The sequence below is a fragment of the Sciurus carolinensis genome, chromosome 7 (assembly GCF_902686445.1).
Source record: "Sciurus carolinensis chromosome 7, mSciCar1.2, whole genome shotgun sequence".
Taxonomy (NCBI): Eukaryota; Metazoa; Chordata; class Mammalia; order Rodentia; family Sciuridae; genus Sciurus; species Sciurus carolinensis.
Genome location: NC_062219.1, coordinates 82096822 through 82122155, shown reverse-complemented (window position 1 = coordinate 82122155; position 25334 = coordinate 82096822). Strand labels below are relative to the sequence as shown.

General features: G+C 33.0%; 1 protein-coding gene across 2 annotated transcripts in view; it reads right to left on the bottom strand.

The window, feature by feature from the left end:
• Phip (pleckstrin homology domain interacting protein) overlaps window positions 1-25334 on the bottom strand; it is a 122771-nt gene that overhangs the window by 70407 nt on the left and 27030 nt on the right. For both annotated transcript variants that reach the window (XM_047557577.1, XM_047557576.1), the window contains exons 7-9: window positions 16972-17132; window positions 2742-2963; window positions 2363-2463 (exon numbers count right to left, since the gene is read on the bottom strand). In XM_047557577.1, coding sequence (XP_047413533.1) covers window positions 2363-2463; window positions 2742-2963; window positions 16972-17132 — 484 coding nt within the window. The remainder of the gene's footprint in view (window positions 1-2362; window positions 2464-2741; window positions 2964-16971; window positions 17133-25334) is intronic.

Here is a 25334-nt window from a genome sequence, read left to right as displayed (position 1 = left end):
TTATAGGCATGTGGTGTCCTGCTCCAGAATCTCTTAAGTTAGCTTTGAAGTCACCTGGACACTGAGTTTAACCATCTAAAAAACAGCATCTTTACTAGTGGGAGTTGTTAACATACACATAAGCCCTACATAAAAGTGAATTTATCAAAGTTCAAATGATTTTTTTCAATTAATGTAGACAGATGGATTTATGAAGTTACTTTTCCAGATTATACAAACATCACCATTCAATATAATTTTTGCCTTTGAGTATTAGAGTCTGATATAACTATAGTAACAAAACTATATGCTGCCAAATTTTTTGGCAATTATCAACCATGTGTAAATACAGAAAGGAAAAACAAGCTAGCTAAGCCAAACCCTCTAGCTAAGGAGAAAAGGATTACTCTTATTTTTATATCTGACACTGGCTTGACATTTTTACAGGGGTAATTATAATAGCAAATAGAAAAGCATGCTACTTAGAAATAACTAGAAAAGTTTAGTGTTCAAAAACAGAAAGATCACTGAGCAAACTGTAGAACAACAACTAAATAGAACATAATATAGCTATTAAAATTAACAGAGTCAGGCATGGTACCACATGCCTGTAATCCCAGTGACTCAGAAAGCTGGTAAGGAGGATGGCAAGTTCAAGGACATCTTGGGCAATTTAGACAGATTCTGTCACAAAATTGAAAGTAGAAAGGGTTGTGGATAACAGTTTCATGGTAGAGGGCCCCTGGGTTCAATCCCTCATACCAATCTGCCAAAATAGATAAAAAATATAAGAAATGCCTAAAATAAAAAAAAACCAACAGTAGAATATTATATAATTCCTCTCTATATAAAAACAATTAAAATATTATGTTCAGGGAGTGAGTTATATGTGATTCTCCATAAAGATTCTGGAAAAAAAATCATTTATATGCAAAAATTCACTTCTCAAGGATAAAGAAACAAAATATTATTGTAGGTAGCATTGGAATTCTCAAAAAAAAATGAGGTGAGAAATTTTTTAAAACATGTTCCCGAGCACAAGGCCCTGGGTTCAATCCCCAGTACCACCAAAAAAAAAAAGTTCCAATCCCAATCTGAAAACTGCTAATCACTTTTTTCTTCTTTAAGAAAACAAGACAGAAATAAACAAAGGGCAATCAGGTCTATCTGGAGGTTCAAATAAAGTAACAACTACTTATGACTGTCGAAATGAATTAAGTAAAATAGTACAACCTTTATCTAAATGCTTATAGAAAGACATCAAATATAAAGAACACAATTAAGGTTAAATCAACTTACTTTGTCCAAAGAAATCTTTTTTATCACAATCTTCTCTTCAAATGAATTATATTTATGTTATTCATGTTACCATGTCCTAAAGCCCTGCTATAAGAACTATCGTTCAGGAGTGCTCATATACACAAAAGTTTAAGACACAAGTCTTATATTGGAAATAATTATGTAAACACTATCATTTAAAATACAAAAGTATATATAAATTATTACTTAACTTGGGTTGACAATGTATAAACAGATAATTACTGAAATGTACCTTCTAATCTGAATGACCTTCTTTCCTTAAATGGTAGAAACAACCATTTTAGACACTGTGGGATCACTGGAGAAATACAAGCACTTCTCTTCAGTATATCTACTTAAAAGGAATGGTATATAAAGCACAGGACCAAAAAGCAAAGAAGTGCTATAATTTGGTTCTGCCATTAAAAAAAAAAAAAAAAAAAAACTTGTTTTAACCATAGGAAAATCATTTTAACCTTTCTTCACCTCAGTGTCCTTAATCAAAAAGATAACTGCCAGTGAACTTGTTTTGACAAACCAAGATTTTAATATAGGTGAAGGCACAAATGAAATGTGATTATATGTGCACACCTATCTACCTTGATGAAGTTTAGTGAAACTTTGTTTTCCAAACTTTCCCTAGCTCTACAAAAAAATCTAATATTGGTAGATTCAGTAACAATTAAAATTATTCTGAAGAATAAAACTAGTAACTCTAACATATTCTCAGCACCAAACAGAAATACTGAGACACAAGTATATAGCACACAGAAAGGAATAGTATTTAAACAGGTATATCCTGAAGGAAAGAACTAGATCAAGGTCATAGACACGAGGGGGGTGTGTATATATATATATATATACATATATATACATACACACACACACACACACACACATATGGTGAGAAAACTTTCTTTGAAACATGAAAACAGGGGGAAGCTTACAAATCAAAGGTCAGTGAATAGGCAAAAGGAATTTCTATTATTTACTCAAGACAAAAAAAATAAATTGATTTCTATTGTTGACTACCTTTGCAAGTTCAATCATTAAACACATTTTATGAAATAAAATAGCAACTGACTTTATTTTAAGGGTTCCAGCATCCCAGAGCCAAAAACAAATAGTGCCATCTGCCCCAGTAGATGATAGATATCTCTTTGAACCACTGCACAATGGTGAGAACTGAAAAACAATCACAGAAAAATAAAAATCTTTACTTAAGAGTGATACAGCACAAATAATAAACTCACTTTTTACCATACCAATAGCAACTAACAATACAGAAAATGCCCAGAATAGAACAAGATCATGACTACATTATTCAAAACACATACTTTTATAAAGAAAACAAATACGTTTTATTTTTAGTAAATCTTTTATGCTGATTATAAAACCTGAGTTTCTTAAAGCTTACTTTAAATTATAACCAAAATGTTTGTAGAAGGGATTAAAACAATTACCTGTAGTGATGTAATAGATGCACTGTGACCCTGAAGAACTGCCAAAGGTGCACAGGTTCGAAGACACCAGACTCGGATCATTTTATCACAACTTCCAGCTGCTATCATGGTATTCTCATAGTTTACAGCCATGTCTGATATTTCAGCAGCATGTCCTCTTAAAGTAGCTAATAATCTCCCATCATCTGTTGCCCAGATTTTCACAAGGCAATCATCAGAACCCTTAAAATACAAATGAATATTAGCATAATTAATCCTATAGGTTTTAATTAAAATTCTAAACACTGATAAAGAAATCCTATTATTGCCCACTTTCCAACAATTATATTTTTACGCACTTCATATGGTTAATATTCTTGTTAGAAATTTTCTTTGTCATTAAGTTATTTATTTTAGTAAATTAAATCACTGAAAAAATATCTGTGTGGCCACCAGAAAACTAGAGAAGTACGATGTTGACAATAATTGACATTCACCTAGGGTCCCTTACCTATCAATCCAAGGTAAACTTTACCTGGAATCTTATGAAAGAATATGAATCTCTGAAGTAGTAACACAAAATTATAGCTGCAAATCAAATATAATGTACACTGATAACCAATATGATCTATGGTACTTTGTTAAAAGGAAATGTATACTCATTTGGGGGAGGCTTCATCCAGGAAGCTAGAAACATAATACTGTCTGAGTTTCCCAACATTGATCTTTGGCTAAACACACTACATAATACCATTTATCAGAAAAAAGATGACCCTTATCTGTATGAGGTCAATAAAAATGAATAAGTTACTTATTTAAACTCTGCTATAGTAACACAAGTTCAGAAGAAACTTGTAAAGGATATGGAGTTTCCCATTACTACCTACATTTGGAAATAAACATTCCTATTTCATACAACCGAAGTAGAGATCAAAGCTTCTATGCCTTATTTTTATCTTGTATTAAAAATATCAAATATTTTAAAAAGTAGAAAGAATAGTATCATTAATTCACATATAATAATCCCCCAGGTTCAACACTTATCAGTATTTCTACAACATTTTCTAGTCTTTAACATCAAGTTAAAACAGGAAACACAAACATTTGTAAAATTACTGAATGCTTTGCAGGATATAGTTTTAATAATGTTTCATGTAAAAAGTCTTTATGATTTTCCAATCTAATACTAAAAAGGGGAAAAAAATCTTTGAGTGCTCAGAGAACCTACAAAGGCAAATGACCCAAATTTTCTACTTCATGCCAAGAAAAGATACAGATTTGACATATAAATGATCACAAACACAGTTCTTACAATATATGTTACATGAGGTATATTAAACCAGACTCTGACAATACTGCATACAAAACGCTCTCCAATTAGCTATACAATCAGTTCTTCTGATTGAGCTTTCAGGCAAATTAGTGGGTTACCAACCACTAAAATTCTAGTAATGAAACTTAACTTTGTTAAACCACTCACATTAAAATCTGGCATTCCCACCACATATACTTAGTCTCAGATTCTTCATCTATAAAAAAAAGATTAAATTGGTTTCCTGTACCTTTAAAATTTGGTGATTCATGCAATCATTTATCCATCTGCTTCTTGATTAAGAATGTGCCAATGACTGGCAAGAGAAGGATAATATTCAAAGATATAGTATTCTTGTCTTTGAGAAGCAAAAGTATATAAGCAGTATCAAGTTCTAAGTGCTATTCTGTGAATCAGTAGAGATTCAAACAAGAGAAAAGTCAGTTTTTCCTAAAAGAAAAGGTCTAGGAAGGAACACAGAAGCAATGATGCTTAAACAGTCTTTGAAAGCAACATAGTATACAGTTTAGATCAGACTCCAGAGTCAAATGTCTGGGTTCATGACCTGGCATGACCACTTCCTATGCCTTAATATTCACATATGTACCTTTCTCAGAGTTGTTGTAGAAACAAAATAAGTCAACTAATATGGAGAGCTAAGACACTGCCTGGCACATGGTAAAAGATATATATATAGACTAATATAATCAATTGTGCTGTTGGTAGTATTCTTACTCTTTGTTTTTGCTTTTCTCCCCTCACTACTCAGGATCAAACCCAGAATCATGCACATGTTAGGCAAGTGCTCTATGAATAAATCATATCTCAAGACTGCAGTATTCTTATTTTAATAAAGTACAACTAGAAGAAAAAGTATGATCAAAGGCAAGCAACTGTGAAACAAGGTGAATAGTTTAAGGAATTGTAAATAATCTGCCAGCTAATTCAGTGTGTGAAGGGCGTGAGGATGAAGGAACATGGTATATAACGAGGATCAATGAAGAATATCAAGCAGTTGAGTACTACAATCAACTTAGTTTTCAAAGAGCATCCTGTCATCACTGTGAATTAAAAGTGTAGAAGAACAATTCAAAGTTGCTAAAATAATACAGTGGGTAAGAATAAGTGGCTTTAAAAAAACTTGATTTATTATAGAAGAGAAAAATAAGGAGAGATGGTTATGAGAAACAAAATGGATAGTGACTTTATCACTGATTATCTCTGGAAAGTGAAGAAAGAACAGTAGCAGTCTATGACTTCCAGAAATATGGTGTACAATATCACATGGCATGTGAAAGAATGCTAGGTATTTTTTAAATAAAAAAGCTTTTATTTAAAGCACTCCTCTAAGTCAAGTTCTCTAAAATTCCATAAACCAAGTCAATGTATTCATTTCATTTGCTTAATTTCCAAAATTTAAGGCAATACGTATATAGTCAGCCTTCCAAATTTGAAAATATATGGGGGAGGAGAAAAACATACCTGTATTAAATATGTACATACTCCTTCTTTTTGTTATTATTTCCTAACCAATAAAACATAAAAGCTACTCACATAGCACTGGTATTGTATGAAGTATTATAAGTAAAAATGATTTAAAGTACATGGGAAGATGTATGCAGGTGTGCAAATGGATATGCCATTTTATATAATGGATTTGAACATCCATGGATCTTGGTATCCCTGGGAGTCCTGCAACTAATCCCCACAGGTTTCAATGAAAAAACTAACTATATTTGGTTTTGACTTGCATTCAGCACAAAAATGACATTTTAAGTATGCCAGCATCAATAGACTACATGACAAAAGAAAAGTCATGTTATCTACTTATGCTTTAAAATGATATAATTCATTTTGTGCTTATGAATCTGAGTAAGAGTTTGCTTTACATTTACTAGGTGTTTCACATTTTCCATGCTGACAAGAAAAATCATTCCAGCTATTGGACCAAAAGGTCTATTTTAATAAAAGGAACAGAGGCAATTGTTTCAGCAATTTTTCACCAATTAAAACCTAAGAAGTCCCATTATATTACTACTGTTTATTTTAGTAGTCTTATCAATTTAATACTGTTTTATAATTCTTCTCTATTTAAAAAGTGCTAAAAACAAAAAGCAATGCATATTCTCTCTCAAATGTGCATTATGCCAATTAATCTATCAAACTACAGGACAGAAATTTTTGATTACCCTTTCAGGGAAATCTCTATTATCCTCTTTCATGACCTACAGAATAGTTTGCTGCCCCAATCCTCAACCGCACACCCCAGAATGCCTGGCAGAATCTCAAACAAAACACTTAAGCATCCTTAAGCAATTTCTACTTTATGCATTATTAGTTATAATCACTTATTTATCACTTATTTATAATCACTTATTTATTTTACTTGAAACTAAAGATGACCCAACAGAAATTTAAACAGTTGCCTCTGTTCCTTTCATTAAGTTGAAAGAAATTTACTAGTAAAACATTTTTAAAGTACTATAAATGTGTTTTAAATGAATGTAGGATGAATTGAAAATTAAAATTTCTTCTTCTAAAAAAGACCAAAATGTTGAACAGAATTAAAAACAAACTTTCTTCCCATATGCCTAATTTCAGTTCCATAAATGTTACTAAGTTCAATAATAAAGAGTAAGAAATCATAGTTTTTCAGTCAAAGGAAATGAAAATGTTAAAGCAGCATTATGGATATTAAAAGCAATGTTATGGAAATGGCAAAAAGGTGTGATATCAACAATATAGAATATACTTCTCCTAAAGAAGTATGAAGGAGAAGAAAATAGGGCAGAGACAGAAATTTTAATGTAAATCAGAAAGAAATTATATAATTGTGCCCTCAGTCAAAACAAGTATCTGAGGATTAGTTCCTTGAAAGGGAGCAGTGGAGGTAACAAAGGAATGAACCAAAAAAGTGGAAAAGGTTTGCAAATATAGTAGAATAGCAACAGTGAGAAAGGGAAAAAAAAATTTTTTTTCCGAAAATAATAGTGAAAAATCTGCTAAATTTAGATAGCCTAATTTTAGATATACCTCAACTGACATAGTTTTTTTTTCAGCAAAGTTCCAATGCCCAGGAGAAAACAAAGTAGTCATTCCTTTTCGATACCACTAGGGCTGGGGACTGGCAAAGTAAGAAAAGGTGGAGAGTAAGTGTAAGTGAAAGTAACAAGAAACAAAGTTGGATAGGTTTTACCTGAGGAAGATAATAGAGGGTTTTAAATGCCTGTTGAAAGGCTTAGATTTAACGGGGTGAGGTAGCTACTAGAGAATTTTAGGAGGCAAGACAAGGTCACAATATTTTAGCCAAGTCATTCTAGTGTCTGTGTGTACTATAGATCTGAAGCTACAAAAGAAGGTCTAGACTAGAAATAGAAAGTTGGGTGTTGTTAGCTTATAGTTAGTAGCTGCAACAGTAACCGTAGAAGAGATTGCAAAGAGACAGCATCGAGTGCAGATTTTTATCTAAGAAACCGCGAGTGGGTTTTAAGAAATCTGTCTGGGTAGAAAATTAAAAATGCTCTTTTGGAATTCATTTTTAAATCATATTATAACATTAAGCTAGTGTTTAATCCAAACAAAGGAACAGTGGATCACTAGTTTCACTTTTCAATAATTTAAAACTATAATGACCATTAGAGTGCTGACATATTATCATTTCTCTGTTGACATCAAACCTAGCATATGCTAGAAAAATAACAAAAATAAAGTTTATGTAGCTTTTGGCTTACTTAAATCATCCCCAAAACAAGACACCAAATTTACAGTGTTTTTTTGTTTTTTGTTTTTTGTTTTTGGGGGGCAGGGGTAGTGCCGGGAATTGAATTCAGGGGCACTTGACCACCGAGTCACACTCCCAGCCCTATTTTGTACTTTTTTTAGAGATAGGGTCTCACTGAGTTGCTTAGCACCTCACTTTTGCTGAGGCTAACTTTGAACTTGTGATTCTCCTGCTGGGATTACAGGTATAGCGTTTTTTAAATATCAAAATATCTTGTCAATGAAGGATGAAACCAAGAAAATTACAGAATACATCTTTTATTTATCCAGAAAATACAACACCACAGACATTATTTGTAAGAAGTCATGGGAGAAAAGGTTTGACTTAAAAAAAACATAACTTTACCCAAACCTAAGAATTTGGTTTAAGTACCCTGTAAGTTTGCTCATTTCGATGCTACATCTAAAGAAGCCACACATACTATGATAAAGAAATGTTTAGACTTTTAAATAGTTAATAGGTTCTGCAGTTTAAGACAGAGGAAAAAAATCAGGTATTTGCTGTGGAATCCCTATTATTTTTCTAATACTTTTTTACATACAGTATGTAAATAGAGGTTACCCCATGACCTTTGCTTACAGCATACAACTAGATCTCTTACTGAATGGAATTCCTATTCAAAAAAAGTTCAAATATTGTGAATTCCTTTGCCATGTTTCTTCAAAATAAAAAGTCTGAGAGGTAAAACTCATAAAATAAAAACAATGAACATAAAGCCTAGGCAAGGTCTGGTAACACATCAGAATTTGCTGTTCTGACGAAGAAACACCACAGAACGATGAGGCTTTGTTTTGTCATACACTGAATTTCCTAACTCTCCTCTCAAAAATCCAGAAAAAAATGGTCTACCTACTGACACAAAAATTTCATGAAACAACTTCAAATACAGGGCCGTGAATCCCATAAATCTGTAGGTGAAAACAAAACAGATTCTAGTAGATGTCCCCCAAATTCAGTAAGTTGGTTTCTGGAAGGTAAGTTTTAAAGAACTTAACTGAACTATTTATTATTTATTTAAAATAAAGTTGAACTTTCAGAGCAACTTGGTAGACTTCTTTTGGTTCATTCAGCAGATACTCTGACTACATAAATGAAATACATTTTCAAGTCAATTACAAATGTTGTTAAAAAACAAAGAGCTAGATAACTAAAGATGACAACTATGTGAAACGTTAAATAAGAATATACACTACAGGATGTAGCAGTAAATGACAAAGAATGGTTCACTTTTCTGTAAGCAGAAACTGTATACATTTAGAAACATTACTTTTGCTCACTCAGATGACCCTAAAATTAAAATGTTAGTTCTTTAAATTAAAATGTAGGTCTGCTAAGAGAAGCTTCAATCATGCAGATCAATCAAAGATTACTACTGCGATATGAAAAAAAAGCAATTATATGATTTTTAACTTAAAACATCTTAAGAGAATTTGGTGCTCCTTAAAAGCCTATTGTTATCTTGCAGAGTCCACAAAAAACTCTAATCTCTCTTGCTGGTATCAAATATTTTGTAAATTAGAAATCTCATCAATTACTGTTACTAGAAGAAAGTAAAACACATCACGCATATTGACATGCATACTACAACTGAATTTTCTTACACAAGCTAAAAAGCAGTTTATTCTTCAGGCAGCACTAAAAACTGCTTATAATTTATCCTTATTTCAACTTTTTAAGAAGAGGCCATTGATTTTCTTTCTCAGCAATCTATCAGACCCCTATTTCATTTCCCTCACAAATTAACATAAACTACCGTGTCAATCATTTCAACATATGCCCAATTATCCTGCCCTCTTGTTTATCTATACCGGTCATGGATTTCACTGCATCAACTTAACCACCATCACTAGCTCTGATCCTGCTGCTAGGAAGCTAGGATCATGGTAAAGATTAATATAAGCATGCTAATTCAGAAATCCCCTATTTATTTGGGAGGCTAAGCCTAACCAGCAATCCTTTTTCCTAACTGGTCTCTACTCCATAGTCTTTTCTATTGGGAGGTTTTATCACTTCTAAAACCCATTTCCACCACTAAACAGAACTCATCAGATAAAATATTTCACATTATAAAATAGAATCTGTTATGGATCTAATTAAATAACAGTCCAAATAAACTACATTGTTATACATCTCACCCTCATCTACTCATCTATCCTTCTTCCTTAAAAACCACTGCATATCGATGATTTCCTCTCACATCATCAAGTTTACTCTTTTGAATTCCTTCCCCTAACCTACACAATTTCTTCACAATTCATCTTCCTCTAAATTACCATACTCTGGCTCTCTTTACCATTACTACCCAAAAAAATGCTGAATAGAGTATAATCACTTCTACACAAACTGTTCTTTTAAAAAATCATTTTAAGTTCCAAACTTACATTAGTTTCAAGTATCATATAAATGCCTCCCATCGTCTAGATCCTTTAACTCTTCACAATTCACTGTATTTGCTCCCATCACCACCTTTTTTCACCCTCCATCTCAATGTAACACACACATACCACTGGCTTTTTATTAAGTCACTTAAAAGCAAATCTGTAGACTGGATGACCCACCACCTTTAAATATTCCTGTATTACTCTAAAGCAAAGACATTTGCCTACTAAGTTGGAAAACCAATATAGATAACACTATCATTCAATCCACATGGCCCATTCAAATTCTGTCAGTTTTCCAGATAATATTCTCTCTTCCTTTTGGGACACAACTCCAGACAGCAACATGTTACATTTAACTATCATGTCTCTTCACTCTTCTTCAATCTAGAACACTTTCTCACTCATGTCCTTATCAGTTTAATAAAGAATATAGAATTACAACTGGGGATATGGCTCGGTGGTTGACAGAGTACTTATCTAGCATGCATGAGTCCTGGGTTCAATTTCCAGTATTCACCCCCCATACCCCACCCCAACACAAAGAATACAGAATTTAAAGTCTGTATAATGACCCAGAACTGGGTCTACAGAATGTTTCTTTGTGACCAGATCCAGGTCATACTGTCTTTGCACAAATGCCATAGGTAAGACACTGTTCTTTTCTCCTTGCATCACATCAGAGAAACTTAAGTTTCTTTCCAAACTTTCTCCCTTTTTCTCCCCTCCAATTTTTCCTTTTAACTAATTGATATCTTGGGGGAACATACTGCAAGATATTCTCTACCAATCTCTACCTGATAATAAAGGAATTCACTGGATGAATATTTTGAAGAAAAATCACAAGCAAAAGGAATAACTAGCAGAAAGATTTTGGCCATAAAGAGGTTTTCCATGTTTGAAGTATGGGGCAGAGAATGGTGGGTGGGAGGAACAGTGAAAATGAAGCACAAAAGAGCAGAAAACTTGTCTTATAGATGTCTGTATGTTTATTCCTTTTGTTGTTATTGTATGCCTACTGTATGCACCAGATACTCTATAAGACCCTATAGATCTAAACAGAGTATTTTGAGTATCCTCTATCAAGGTTCTTATCGAATGGTATTAAATGGTCTGTTTACCATGTGAAGTTTTCAAGAACAGATGATATGTCTTTCAATTCTGTATTCTAAATGCCTAGAAGAGTTACTGGTTCAAAGACAACTCGTAAGTTCACTAAAAGAATACATAAACTCATACTCTCCACTGTAATTTATTATCTTGATGGAAATATTTTATGTTCCTTCACTTTAATCTAAATGATAAAAATACTTAAGTTTCTGAAAAAGGGGGGGAATCTCAGTCTTTTATATTGTACTTAATGAACTTCTGAACTGTTGCCTTAGTCCTAAGAATTCATTAACTCTGTTCTTTGGTAAACATAATTGGAGGCAATGATACAGAAACTAAGTTAAAAAATTAAAAGGTTAAGAAAGAATTTGGGAGTTTAATATGACTTTATATTATGCTATCTCCCTCCTTAGGTTTTTCTCATTATTTTTCTGGGAAAACATTATTAAAATATTCTAGCACAAAATAATGATATATTTTCCTTATATAGAATTTCACTTATCATTTACAATGAATGATTCCTTTTAAGCCTATGTAGCACTATAAATAAGAGTTTAATTGGGTGAAAAATAGATAAAAATTTACTTAAATCTATCCATAAAATTAGCAGCAACAACAGGTAAAACTTGAGTGTTTTCTATATACCTTAATCAGTACTAAATAGGCATTATTTCATGTACACCCACAAAAACTCTAGTAGGTTGGCACTATTATCTACTCTCCTCTAAGAGAAAAGTAGAGATTAAAGGGGTGAAGTAATCTGCCAAAGTTTCACTACTAAGAACTAAGTGACTAAGAGTCTCCAATGCCAAAGCTGATGCTCTTAATCACAGTACTAGACACTGTCTATAGCTATGACTATTCAGAAAACTCAAGAGAATTAATCCTTTGGAAGATGCTTCCAAATACATCTGCACAGGTAACTTAGAAAGAAACCCGCAAAGTCTTAAAGTACTAAAGACTTAAAAAGGAAGTACTGGTTAGTCCATTACTGAATTGTTATTCCAATAAATAACAACAGTGTTCACTCGTATGTATCTTTCACTAGTCAATCAAGATCCACTAATCTGTGGGGCGCAGTGGGGCTCACCTGTAACCCCAGCGGCCCGGGAGGCTGAGGCAGGAGGACTGAGAGTTCAAAGACAGCCTCAGCAAGGGTGAGGCACTAAGCAACTCAGTGAGACTCTTGTCTCTAAATAAAATACAAAATAGGGCTGGGGTTGTGGGTCGAGTGCCACTGAGTTCAAGCCCCGGTACCAAAAAAAAAAAAGATCCACTATCCTAAAGCTTTATACTACCAGTTTTCAAGATTTTCAGAGCACAAGTCTATCTCATGTTTCTCACTGAATAAGAGAACACCCAGCATCCATTCCACTTTGAGAAAATATAAACAAAGAGCACATATCTAACCTACTGCCATCTATAGTGATAATTATAAAAACAGAAAAATTTTTAAAAATAGTGCCCTATCTTTATATTTATCATAAGGTAATATTTTAGAATCTATAACTGCAAATTACTAGTAAAAAAATTCTAAATGAAATTATGATTCTGGCACAATCAGAAAATTACATCACATATTTAAAATAAAAATATCTTTCAGATCAGAATCTTGATAAAATCATACAAAACAGTAGAATGGCTGGGCATGGTGGCACACACCCATAATACCAGCAGCTCAGGAGGCTGAGGTAGGAGGATGGAGAGTTCAAAGTCAGCCTTAGCAACTTAGCAAGGTCCTAAGTAACACAGCAAGACTCTGTCTCAAATAAAATATTTAAAAAGGGCTGGGGATGGGGCTTAGTCGTTAAGCCCTCCTGGGTTCAATCCCCAGTACCAAAACAAGAAAAAAAAAAAAAAAAAAAAAAAGTACAGTGTTTGTTACTTACTTTTCTTCCTTTTATGTGCCTTCAACTAAAGAAAACAATCAGAGATCAGCTTCCTCTTCACATACTTTTCCTGTTCCCCAAATTCAAGTAGGAATTAAATATCTAGAAGAAGATTGCAAATTTTTTCTGTACAGGGCCAAATAATAAACATTTTAGGCTTTGTGTGCCATATGGTCTCCATCACAACTATTCAACTCTGCTGTGGTAGTGCAAAAGCATCCACTCTCAATGAGCTGAGTGTGCACGTGTCTCAATAAAACTTTATTACAAGAGGTGGTGGACTGGATTGACCCACAGACAGTAGTTTGAACCCTTGGTTCAAACTGCTCTTCCAACTATGTACCTACCATTCTACTAACTCATGTTATAATAACAAGCACATTATTTCATTGCATTTAAAACTCTGGAGATTATGCAGCAGATTCATATCAAAACACAATGCTTCAGAAAATAAAATAAATGCTTGGAATCCCTTTTATTTTTGTACCAGGAATTGAACCTAGAGGCACGTCACCACTGAGCCACATCCTCATTTCCATTTTTTTAATTATTTTTAATTTTGAGACAGAGTCTTGCTAAGTTGCTTAGGGCCTTGCTAAGTTGCTGAGGCTGACCTTGAACCTGCAATCCTCCTGCCTCAACCTCCGCAAAGGCTAGGATTACAGGCATACACCACTATGCCCAGCCCTATCATATGTAAAGAAATACTACAATATATATCACCAACATCAAAACTAAAGAAGTTATGTATTTTTTTTATAACCTCACTGCAGTGGTATAACTTTATCATCAACAAAATGAAGTGGAAACACAATATAATGCTTCTTTCTCATTATTACTGATTTTGAAAGAATTCTTTTAAACATTAGGAATGCCAAATTTGCTTTAGGTTTTGAGAGTTGAATTTGAACATTAGCATATTAAACTGACTAATTTTCATTTACTATGAGAGCAAATTACTACTGTAGATATATCAAGCACAATACAGAGATGTCTACTCTCTCCTCTGAAAATAAAAACTTGTCCAAGTTTAGAAAATTTAACTTTTGTTTCACAGAAACAATGGAGAAGAGAAGGTGAAAAGGAAAATAATGATGAAGAAAGTGATCTACAAATACCTAATGGATTAAAGTCAATAATAAAGAAGTATATGAAATTTTTTTTTTCCTCATCCTGCTGTTCATCTTTTATTGAATACTGGGCATATGGATAGAAGACAAGAAGGTACATATATTCAGTTTACAAGCAAATTTACTAAAAAGAGGAATCTATAATTCTCATGACTATAAAATTTGCAGTTGCTCTCTTCAAAGACAGAAATGAGAATTACCATTTTACCTTCTATTTCCCACTTTTCTTTTTTAATCTCAAAGGCAACTAAGGACTTTGTGAATGAATGAATGAATGAATGCATATTTTCAGCCCACAGGGTAGTGTTTAACAATAAGTATAACTACAGTAGTGTAATAAGTATTACCCTTAATGGGGCACCCATAAATAGTTTCAGGTGCCCACCTGAAAATAAACTAAAATATTCAAAAGTAATTTTCTCACTTAAAGCTATAAAACTTTTACTTCTACACATTCATTGAGTTAAGAGAGAGGGCTGGGGGTTTAGTTCAGTGGTAAAGTACTTGCCTACCATGTTTAAGGTCCTGAGAGTCTAGCACCAAGGAATGGGTGAGGGGATTTAAAAGAAACATTAAAAAATCCAAAGAGTTTCTTTGAAAACAACATTAGCAAAAACATTCACTAGGGAAAAAGTCTATTCAATAAATGGCGATGGGAAAATTGGAAATCCACAAAATGAAATTAAACCCCTATCTCTCACAAAACTCAATTCAAAGTGGATCAAAGACTTAGGCACTAGACCAGAAGAAAAAGTAGGCCCAAATCTTCACCAAATCTTCAGCTTAGGATCTGACTTCCTAAAGCATAAGAAGTAAAAGAATCAATAAACGGGATGAATTCAAACTAAAAAGCTTTGTCTCAGCAAAGGAAATAATCAATAATGTGAAGAGACAGCCCACAGAATGGGAGAAAATCTTTACCACATGCACCTCAGAGAGAGCACTAATCTCCAGGATAAAAAAAAAAACTCAAAAAAATTCAACACCAAAAAACAAATAACCCAATCAATAAATGGGCTGAGAAACTGAACAGACACTTCACAGAAGAAATACAGTCAACTAAAGTATGAAAAAAATGTTTAACATCTTTAGCAATTAGAGAAATCAAATCAAAACTATTCTAAGATTTCATCTCACCCCAGTGAGAATGGCAATTATCAAGAATACAAATAATAATAAAAGTTGGTGAGGATGTGGGGAAAAGGTACATTCATACATTGCTGGTGGGACTGCAAATTAGTACAACCACTGAGGAAAGCAGTATAGATATTCCTCAGAAAACCCGGAATGGAACCACCAATTGACCCAGCTATTCCACTCCTCGGTTCATACCCAAAGGACTTAAAATCAGCATATTACAGTGATGAAACCATAACAATATTTACAGCAGCTCAATTCATAATAGCTAAACTATGGAACCAACCGAGGTGCCCTTCGACATATGAATAGATTAAAAAATGTGGTATATACATATACGATGGAATATTACTCAGACTGAAATAAGAATGAAATTCTGGCATTTGCTGCTAAATGGATAGAACTGGAGAATATTATGCTAAGTGAAATAAGCCAATCCCAAAAAAACAAAAGTTGAATGTTTTCTCTGATATGTGGATGCTAATTCACAATGGGGGTGTGTGGCTAGGGAAGAATAGAGTTACTTTAGATTAGGTAGAGGGACAGAAAGGAGGGGATAGGTTATGGGGGTAGGAAGGATAGTAGAATGAATCAGACATTATTAACTTGAGTACATATATAACTATATGACCGGTGGTATTCTACATCATGTATAACCAGAAGAATGAGGAATTATACTCCATTATATATGATGTATCAAAGTGCATTCTACTGTCTTGTATAACTTATTAAAACAAATAAAATAATTAAAAAAAAAAACTAGAAATAAAAGTTGTTTTATGTAGTGAAAGAAAGACCACAACATTAGATATTTTAAAGAGTAAGGTGTTAAGGATAAGAAGATCATAAGCAGAGTATTAGATATGCTCAGAATTTTTTCTATCACTATTTAAAGGAAATTTTCCCAGAGTAGCATATGGTTTTCTATGGATAATATAAAATGGTACTTTTAATAATCTCCTACAAATTTGCTTAACTCAGTTGGGAAGTGCCCTTAGTATAGAATTAAAATTACTGCATGACATTTTATAAAATGTCAAACTACATGTTTGATATAATGTTGAGAGCTACATTTATTCATCATGTAGGCCCATAATATAACAGTGACTGCTACAACATGGCTTTTAAGAAATCTCCAAACTTGAAGTCCAAATTTAAGAAAAGTCTGTTACTGTACATTAAATTGTAGTTTAATTGGATTTCCAGTTTTCCATTAGCTTTTATTTCACTTTCACCTATAAGCGGTGCTTGTTTTTTTTTTTTTTTTTTTTGGTTTTGGTACCGGGACTTGAACCCAAGGGTGTTTAACCAAGTTACATTCCCAGCCCTTTTTTTCTACTTTTTATTTTGAGACAGGGTATCACTAAGTTGCTGAGACTGGCCTTGAACTTGCTATCCTTCTGTTTCAACTTCCCAAGCTGCTGGGATTATGGGCACGCACCACCATACCTGGTATAAGCAAAGTTTCTTAAATCCCATATGGGAGTAAAGATAATACTTTCAAAATTACTTACAGTGAATATACGTCTGCCGGTACGGTCAAAAGTTACACAGTATACAGATGACAAGTGTCCAAGAATTCGTTTATGCATCTTCATGTGCTGATACACTGCAGTTGGAACAAGTCGCTCGAGTCTATATTTCCCATTCAGCTTCCTTGAAAACAGAGTATCCGCTACCAAGAAAATGGGGGGAAATTAATTAATATAAAACAATTAATTTTCTTACATTACCAAGTTTTCAGAATTCACATATTTCAATTTGTCATATGCTTATAAAAATAAAATGCTTTCTGATACATATTGTTCCTGGTTAAGAGTCTCAAAAATAGTCAATAAAAACATTATTTCACCTGAAGTAAGTTTAGTCAGAAACTATTCTCATTTTGTAAATTAGCAAACACAATTAAATGACCTGTTAAAACCCAGACTTCTTGACTCTGTCTAGAGTTAAGAACAAAAAGCAGTTTTATATTATTTCTTTAAAAGTCTCGTGAGAGATTTTCTTACAAAAGCTGTTAAAACTGCAGTTTAGAGATTTTTTTTTGATCTACCAATATTTGAATACTCTACATATGCCACACAGAATGGTGTTTAAGAAGACTCTGAAACAATTGAAGGCAGAAAAATAAATCACTTGCATTATTAAAAAAATAATTAAATTAGGAATCCTGTCAAACACTTGTATAATAATTCCTTTTTTGTGAACCCACTGGCTCCCACTTTTCAATTCATTCATTCATTCTAACCATTTTTCAAGATGTGACTGAAGCTTACCTTCCACCTCAAAGATGGATATGTTGACTCTACCCCAAAATGATCTCTTTTGTCTAAATTACTACTGTATTTATTTTTTACACTGTTAACTTATGGACAAAGAAAGTGCTCAATAAATATGTGATGACTGATCTGTAGGCATATTGATAACCTACAGATTATCTTTTAATAGAAGATATTGTGCCTGATATACCACCTACATTATATATTTAGCACTATACTTTCTTACTTGAATTTAGTCTCAAAGAAAAATAAATATATGTCCAAAACACTTAACTCAGATTTAGACCTCAAAATTATGCCCTAAAAGTCGAGGAAACATAAATATTTCAGGTGTACTGAAAAGAACCTCAGTACTTTTTTTCCATATTCACTACATTTTTGGCTCACACTGCATTTGCAAGTCAAAAGAAAAAAAAATCTTGGGATCTGATGAAGAGAGATGAAGATGGATGCTGAATATTAGGTTCTAAAGCAAGAATATCTCAAAGAACACTTAAGCGTAAATGTTTTTTAACAATCACTTTATATTCTGAGAATAATATTTCTCTTTCTGTTAGCATATAAATTCTATATAACAATCTATTCTAATACCTGGGAATGTCTAAGACAAGGTTTGACAGTTGCAAACTGGTATGTTTAGTGCTAAGCTGATTATACAATAATTTACAGAGACTTAGTTTCCATCACAGATTGGCCTCTGACATATTTTCCTTTTGCACAGAAATTAATTGGTAAAATACATTCTTCAATGCTTGGACTCCAAACTCATTTCATGCAAGAATCACATGATACCACAGACATCAATTGTTCTGCCAAAAGAGAACTCGAATCATCTTATTCAAATACCAAGGACCACTGACATCTCAGACTCTCCTGTCTGTTCTATAAGAAAATAAGTGATGACATACCACACATACTGACAGTGTTACAATATGTGCTTTAATTCCTTCTATTAAAAATTTATAAAATTCTCAAAATGCCAAATTTTATGAAAATATTTAGCACCACTGGGGTATGAAAATGCTGGAGATAATTAAAACATTAAAGCTATCATTTTACAATGAGCAAGCACAAGTATGCACACTAAAAATTTCATATAAGTTTATTATAAAAACAATTTAAAACTCAAGAGTTAATAAAGTACTGTCTAGGCAAAAAAAAAAAAAAATTCCTTTACACATAAGAAAACATTACTGCTGTCCTAAATAGTTTTTACTAAATATTTGAGCTGAGCTAAAATTAAATCTTCATTTCTCTTTTGGGAATCAATTGAAAAAAAAAAAAACAAAAAAACAATATCCCTTTCAAAAAAATCACTTTACAGTCAAGTGTTCAAATAAAACTTTTCAGAAACCCATTACTAGTGAGACACAGGCCAGGCACTGTGAAACACACCTTTAATTCCAGTGGCTTGGGAGGTTGAAGCAAGAGGATCACCAGTTCAAAGCCAGTCTCAACAATTTAGTGAGACCATCTCAAAATAAAATGTGTGTGTGTGTGTAGATAGATATAGATATAAAGGGCTAGGGATGTGGTTCATGCAGCTCAGAGCTTAAGCGCTCAGAGCTTAAGCACTCCGGGGTTCAATCCACAGTACCAAAAAAATAAGTGAAACATAATTAAAACTATACTGTACACTACCCTTTATAATGCTTAGCTACCAGTTAACTATTGAGCTACTGAGTAACTATATTATGAACCTGTCCTATAAGAATGTAACTAACAGAGTCCTCCACTAAACCAATTTACAAACTTGTGCAATAGCACTAAAATATGCCATATGGGCAGAATAATATATAAAGTTCCAAGGTAATTAGCTGGAGATTCCCAAACTGTAACTATTGGTGTTAGATGATAAATGTTATGTACTGTTCGGAACTTGAAGTACAACTGAATAATGCTGAATTTGAGGAAGGTCTAACCAAGTCAAATAAGTAGATAATTTTACAAAGAAAGGAGAATAACCTGGGATTCACACTCAATGGACTCACATTTTCTTTTATACATCAATAGTGTAATGTCAGTCTTCACTACTAGAACTTAACTACTTTAATAATGATCAGAAATTCTCTTGTATTTCTCACAATTGAGTATACAGTCATTTAAACAAAAAAAGTATATAAATGAATCTTAGTTAAGATACACAAAATGGTTCAATTTATCTTACAGCTATATGGCAAAAAAGCAAACGGTGATTATTCTAATAAGAGTATAACAACTGAATTTTTTAGTAAAAAAAAAGGAAGTGTCTCTTAGATTGTAGGAATTCTTTAAATTTTATTGAACTAGAATGTTAATTTTTAAAAGAGCATGATTAAACATATAAAAGGACACAAAGGATTAAGTTATTTATATGACATTATTTATAGTTTTCACTTTAAATTAAGTATCACGTATGACTTTGTTTTAAAAGTACATATACTATCCTAAGTACAGTGATGGGAAATATTCTTAGAACAAAGCAACTCTAAAATCTTTTTTACTCAACAAATTCTTTCTTACCCTCCAGGGTCAGAAAGATACCTCATGCAGGAAGACTGATGAATTTCAAATGCATCCTAACTTGCTGCCCTCTAACATCACTTCTCACTCAAAACTACAGTGCTTTTCATTTCATTCAGAGAAAGCACAAACTTCCTTAGCCATCGACTTAACATGACTCTGCATAAACTTGTCTCCTAGTACCTCTATGACCTCATCTGCTACTTCTCCCCTTGATCTACTCTATCCATTCGTATCACCCCCATTCTTCCAAAACATCAGACATGCTCCTAACCTAGGAACTGGCTTTTTGACTCTGTCTAGAATGCTAACCACTTTTAAGTCTTCTCTCAGATGTTTATTACTCTCTCAATTAAGCCTAAACTCAGCCCTTTGAAAATTGCAGCCTACTCTCTAATAACTCCCTTGACCCACCTTTCTGTAGCTCTATATTTGGTTCTTTATCACTAGTCACCTGATACTATAAATTTATTTGCTTATTATGTACCTTTCTTGTTTCTTGCCTCCTCCCACTACAACATAACAAACTCAATATGGGCAGGATTTTTTTGTTGTTCTATTTGTTGTTCTTTTTGTAGTTCTATTTGAACCAGAAGAGCTGAATATTGTGGCTGGTGTTTAACAGATGATCCATGTATATCAAGCAAATAAATAAATTACATGGTAATAAAACAATGAGGTTTAGGACTGAAACAAAAATGGAGGATTTCTTTACCTGACAAGAGTTAAAACTCCAAAACGTTTCTAACTAGTGCTTCATTTCAACTGCCCTGGCTACATGTATATAAACTTGCAAAAGGGAGCAGAGGTAAATACGTATTATGGTCTGAATGTGAGCTCTCCGCCAAAAGCTCACATGTGAGACAACGCAAGAAGGTTCACAGGAGAAATAACTGGGTTGTAAGAGTCTTAACCCAATAAGTGAATAAATCCCCTGACAGGGATTAACTGAGTGGTAACTGAAGTGGTAGGGTGTGGCTGGAGGTTGGGGGACTTGAGGGCATGGCTTTGGGATATATATTTTGTATCTGGAGAATAGAAACTCATTCTCTCTGCTTCCTGATCATGATGTGAGCTGCTTCTCTCTGACACATGTCCCCGCCATGTTTAGCCTCACCTCAAGCCCTAAGGAATGAAATAAGCTGTCTATGGACTAAGACCTCTGAAACCATGAGCCCTCAAATAAACCATTCCTCCTCTATAATTGTCCTGGTTGGGTCCTTTTAGTCACAGCAGCAAAAAGCTGGTTAAAACAATTATCTGAAAATACATCAGTAAATGAAATTAAAAAATTTCAGAAATCCCTGTTACTCATTTAAACTATTAGTCTCTTTAAAGTCTAAAGTAAAAAAGGAACAAAATAGTGAAAAAAATCATTCAAAGCAGTCTTTAAAATAGTCTATATACACAACTCTACAGAATTAATTAGTAGAGATAAAAGACCCACAATTTCTTAAACATAATTAGCTATAAAGATAAGTATCTCTAGTCAGTGGCTTCTTATCTAGTACTTCTCTAGGCATTACAATGATAAATCAAACTCCCAAGTCACCTCTTATTAGTTCATATCTAGTTGTTTTTCAATAATTGATTTATTTCTCTAATCACAATGCATGCTCAATTTAGAAAATAACAGCATAAATGAAACAATCCTTAATTCTACTACCCAATGAAATCACTTTATAAATTCTGAAAGGGGTTTCCTCATAAACAGCATTTAAAAAAATATTTTTTAGATGTTGATGGACCTTTATTTTATTCATTTATTTATATGTGGTTCTGACAATCAAACCCAGTGCCTCACACATGCTAGGCAAGCGCTCTACCACTGTGTCACAACCTCAGTCCCAAAGCATTTTAATAGCTATGCTATATTCCTTAATAAGAGAAAGGCTTGACAGATTTGTATTATAATCTGACACTGTGGAGATGTTATGAAAGTTACTCTTTCTAAACTTCAATTTCTCCAGTCATATTCTAGGGAAACATTTCCATTTTCCACAATACACTTGGCTTTCATATTCTGTTGTTATTTGACATACCACAGTTTTACACAGTCACTTCAATCAATACTTTTCCTTTCCTTTGTGATTTCTTCTTCAGTTTGAATATGAAGAGTCCTCCTACTAGACAATAGTACAATAAATATCCATTTAATGTTTCCTTGTATTTTTTTGTGGTTAAAACTTCTCATTTAACTTTTCAATACATTGTGATTTTAGTACACACTATTCAGTCTCTAAAAGTATTTTTCCTCCCCCAAATAATCGACCATTTGGTTCCTGCCCTTCCATCCTTCCATTTACTAATTCTCTTTTCTGTTAAACTGTGATTACATTTATATATAGATAGATAAGTTTATACACATACACACACACACAAGGCCTTAAAGTCTATTTATATACCATTATCAAAATTTCAATTTTCTACTTAATGATGTTTTAATATCTGGGTATTCCTCTTCATTATGAGTCCATTTAAATGTCTTATTCTTGATTATTAATTTTGAAAATAACAGCAAAGTTTTTAATACTTTATTGGAAATATAAATCTAAAATCATTTGTTGGCAAAGAACTGCCATTTTGATCCTTTTTTTATTGTAAACAAATGGGATACATGTTGTTTCTCTGTACATGAAGTAAAGACATACCATCTGTGTAATCATAATTTACATAGGGTAATGCTGTTTGATTGTTATTTTTCCCTTCCCCCCACCCTTCCACCCCTCTTTCCCTCTATACAGTCCTTCCTTCCCCCATTCTTGCCCCCCCTCCGTAACCCTAACCCAAACACTAACCCCTCCCACCCCCCATTATGTGTCATCATCTGCTTATCAGCAAGATCATTCGTCCTCTGGTTTTTGAGATTGGCTTATCTTACTTAGCATGATATTCTCCAATTTCATCCATTTGCCTGAAAATGCCATAATTTTATCATTCTTATGGCTGAGTAATATTCCACTGTATATATACCACATTTTCTTTATACATTCATCAATTGAAGGACTTCTAGGTTGGTTCCACAATCTGGCTATTGTGAATTGAGCAGCTATGAACACTGATGTGGCTCTATCTCTGTAGTATGCTGATTTTAAGTATAGGCCAAGGAGTGGGATAGCTGGGTCAAACGGTGGTTCCATTCCAAGCTTTCTGAGGAATCTCCACACTGCTTTCCAGAGTGGCTGCACTAATTTGCAACCCCACCATCAATGTATGAGTGTACCTTTTTCCCCACATCCTCGTCAATACCTATTAGAACTGCCATTTTTTAAATAGTTTCTTTTTTTTAAGTTGTAGATGGACACGGTACCTTCATTTTATTTATTTATTTTTATGTGGTGCTGAGGATTGAACCCAGTGCCTCACTCGTGCTAGGCAAGTACTCTACCACTGAGTCACAATCTGAGTCCCAGAATTGACATTTTTTAAATCCAGGAACATGGTGCTTTCTTCCTATAGATGCATCCAAGTTTTCAATGAAAATTATTTCATAAAAAAATTAACATAATCAATCAAAGCTGCCCTAGTTTCTCTCACTATACAAATATGTTCCATATGAAACAAGTTTAAAAAAAAAGGGTGGTAGCTACCCTAAAAGAGCATCTACAATAACCTTAGCAATTACCTTTTTGAAGATAGTAGAAAAATACATGATAAAAATCAGCAAGTACTAATGCAGAAATACCATCATCAACTTCCTCCAAAATATGTACTTTTCCTCCTTTTGCACGTACTGTATAAAATGTACAAGCATGATTAAACCAAAATAAAATTTTCAAGATCAAAATTAATCATAATTTTAAAAAGATAATTTGGAAAAATTAAAATCACTATCAATAAACAAAAATGCAGAGCTTACTATTTTGTTATTCTGTAACTGCTAAGGCCAATAATATGCTATATAGTACCTACTCCAACATAGGAAAGCTGTTTCACCTTAACAATCAGAATTTGAGAGCCCAAGAAAAGTGACTATAACTTCTACCAACTCATGAAAACAGTTCTGCTGGTAACCTAATGAATGAATGCAAAATGCATGAGCTTTAGATTACCAAAACCAGGAGACACAATTTTTGTGATAGAAAACTAGATGAGGAGGCAACAGGAAGACAGAATATTTAAGTCAGAAGGTATCTTAATATAAGTTAGAGCCTTTTCTGATGTAGAAAAATCGATGCTCAAATAAGAAACAACATCAGGACATTTCACCAGACAGTTGTTTGAAAGAATTTTTATTAAAATCATTTTTTAATTACATGTTGACTAATTTTATTCTAGCTGTGCTTCTGGTTAAAGAAAACAATTGGAATAAAGGCTCCCAGGTTTTCTTTAAGTAAAATGTAAAAGTAATTATGATGATATATATAAACACAGAAAATGTTCCTCAATTAAAATACAAAAGAGTGAATTCTGGATAATCAGTAACTAGGCTTCATTTTAATTTCCACAATCTGCATTAATAAAGATTTTCTAAATATAAAACTAATAAGACATTACTATAAGACAAAGAAATCTATAAAACTAAACTTGAATGAACTGCAAAAATAGTAATTAAAAACAGAGTACATGAAAAGAAGAGTACATGAAAATAAATTTCAACTGAATTTATTTCTTATAAATGCCATGCCCAATTTAGATGTTTAAATAAGATTTCCAGAGAAATAATGCTATATTTATAACCAGACACTCAGAGAGCAATTTTTATAAAAATGAACTTCCAAGTTCATTGCAAGGTCATATGTATTGGTGGTTTCAGAATTTCTTTCACATAAATATTCTGTAAAGCATGAAGTATTTAACAGGCAGAAAATTACATGAAATGTTATTTGTTTTAAATAACCACAAAAGTATTCTAATGAAAAGCAGATATAAATATGGGGTCACACACAAAAACATAATATCATCAAGCGACAACAAAACACAGTTAATCATAAATCTCTGACAGAAGTTATGCTAAAAGCCAGGATCAAATACCTGAGAAATGGCTATGAATAAAGAAAGCTGATGTGAAGCTACTAAGAGGTTCTTACTAAGACTTCAAGAATGTGATGACAGAAAGACTAATTAGATGATATAAATAAGGTTAGTCAATGTCA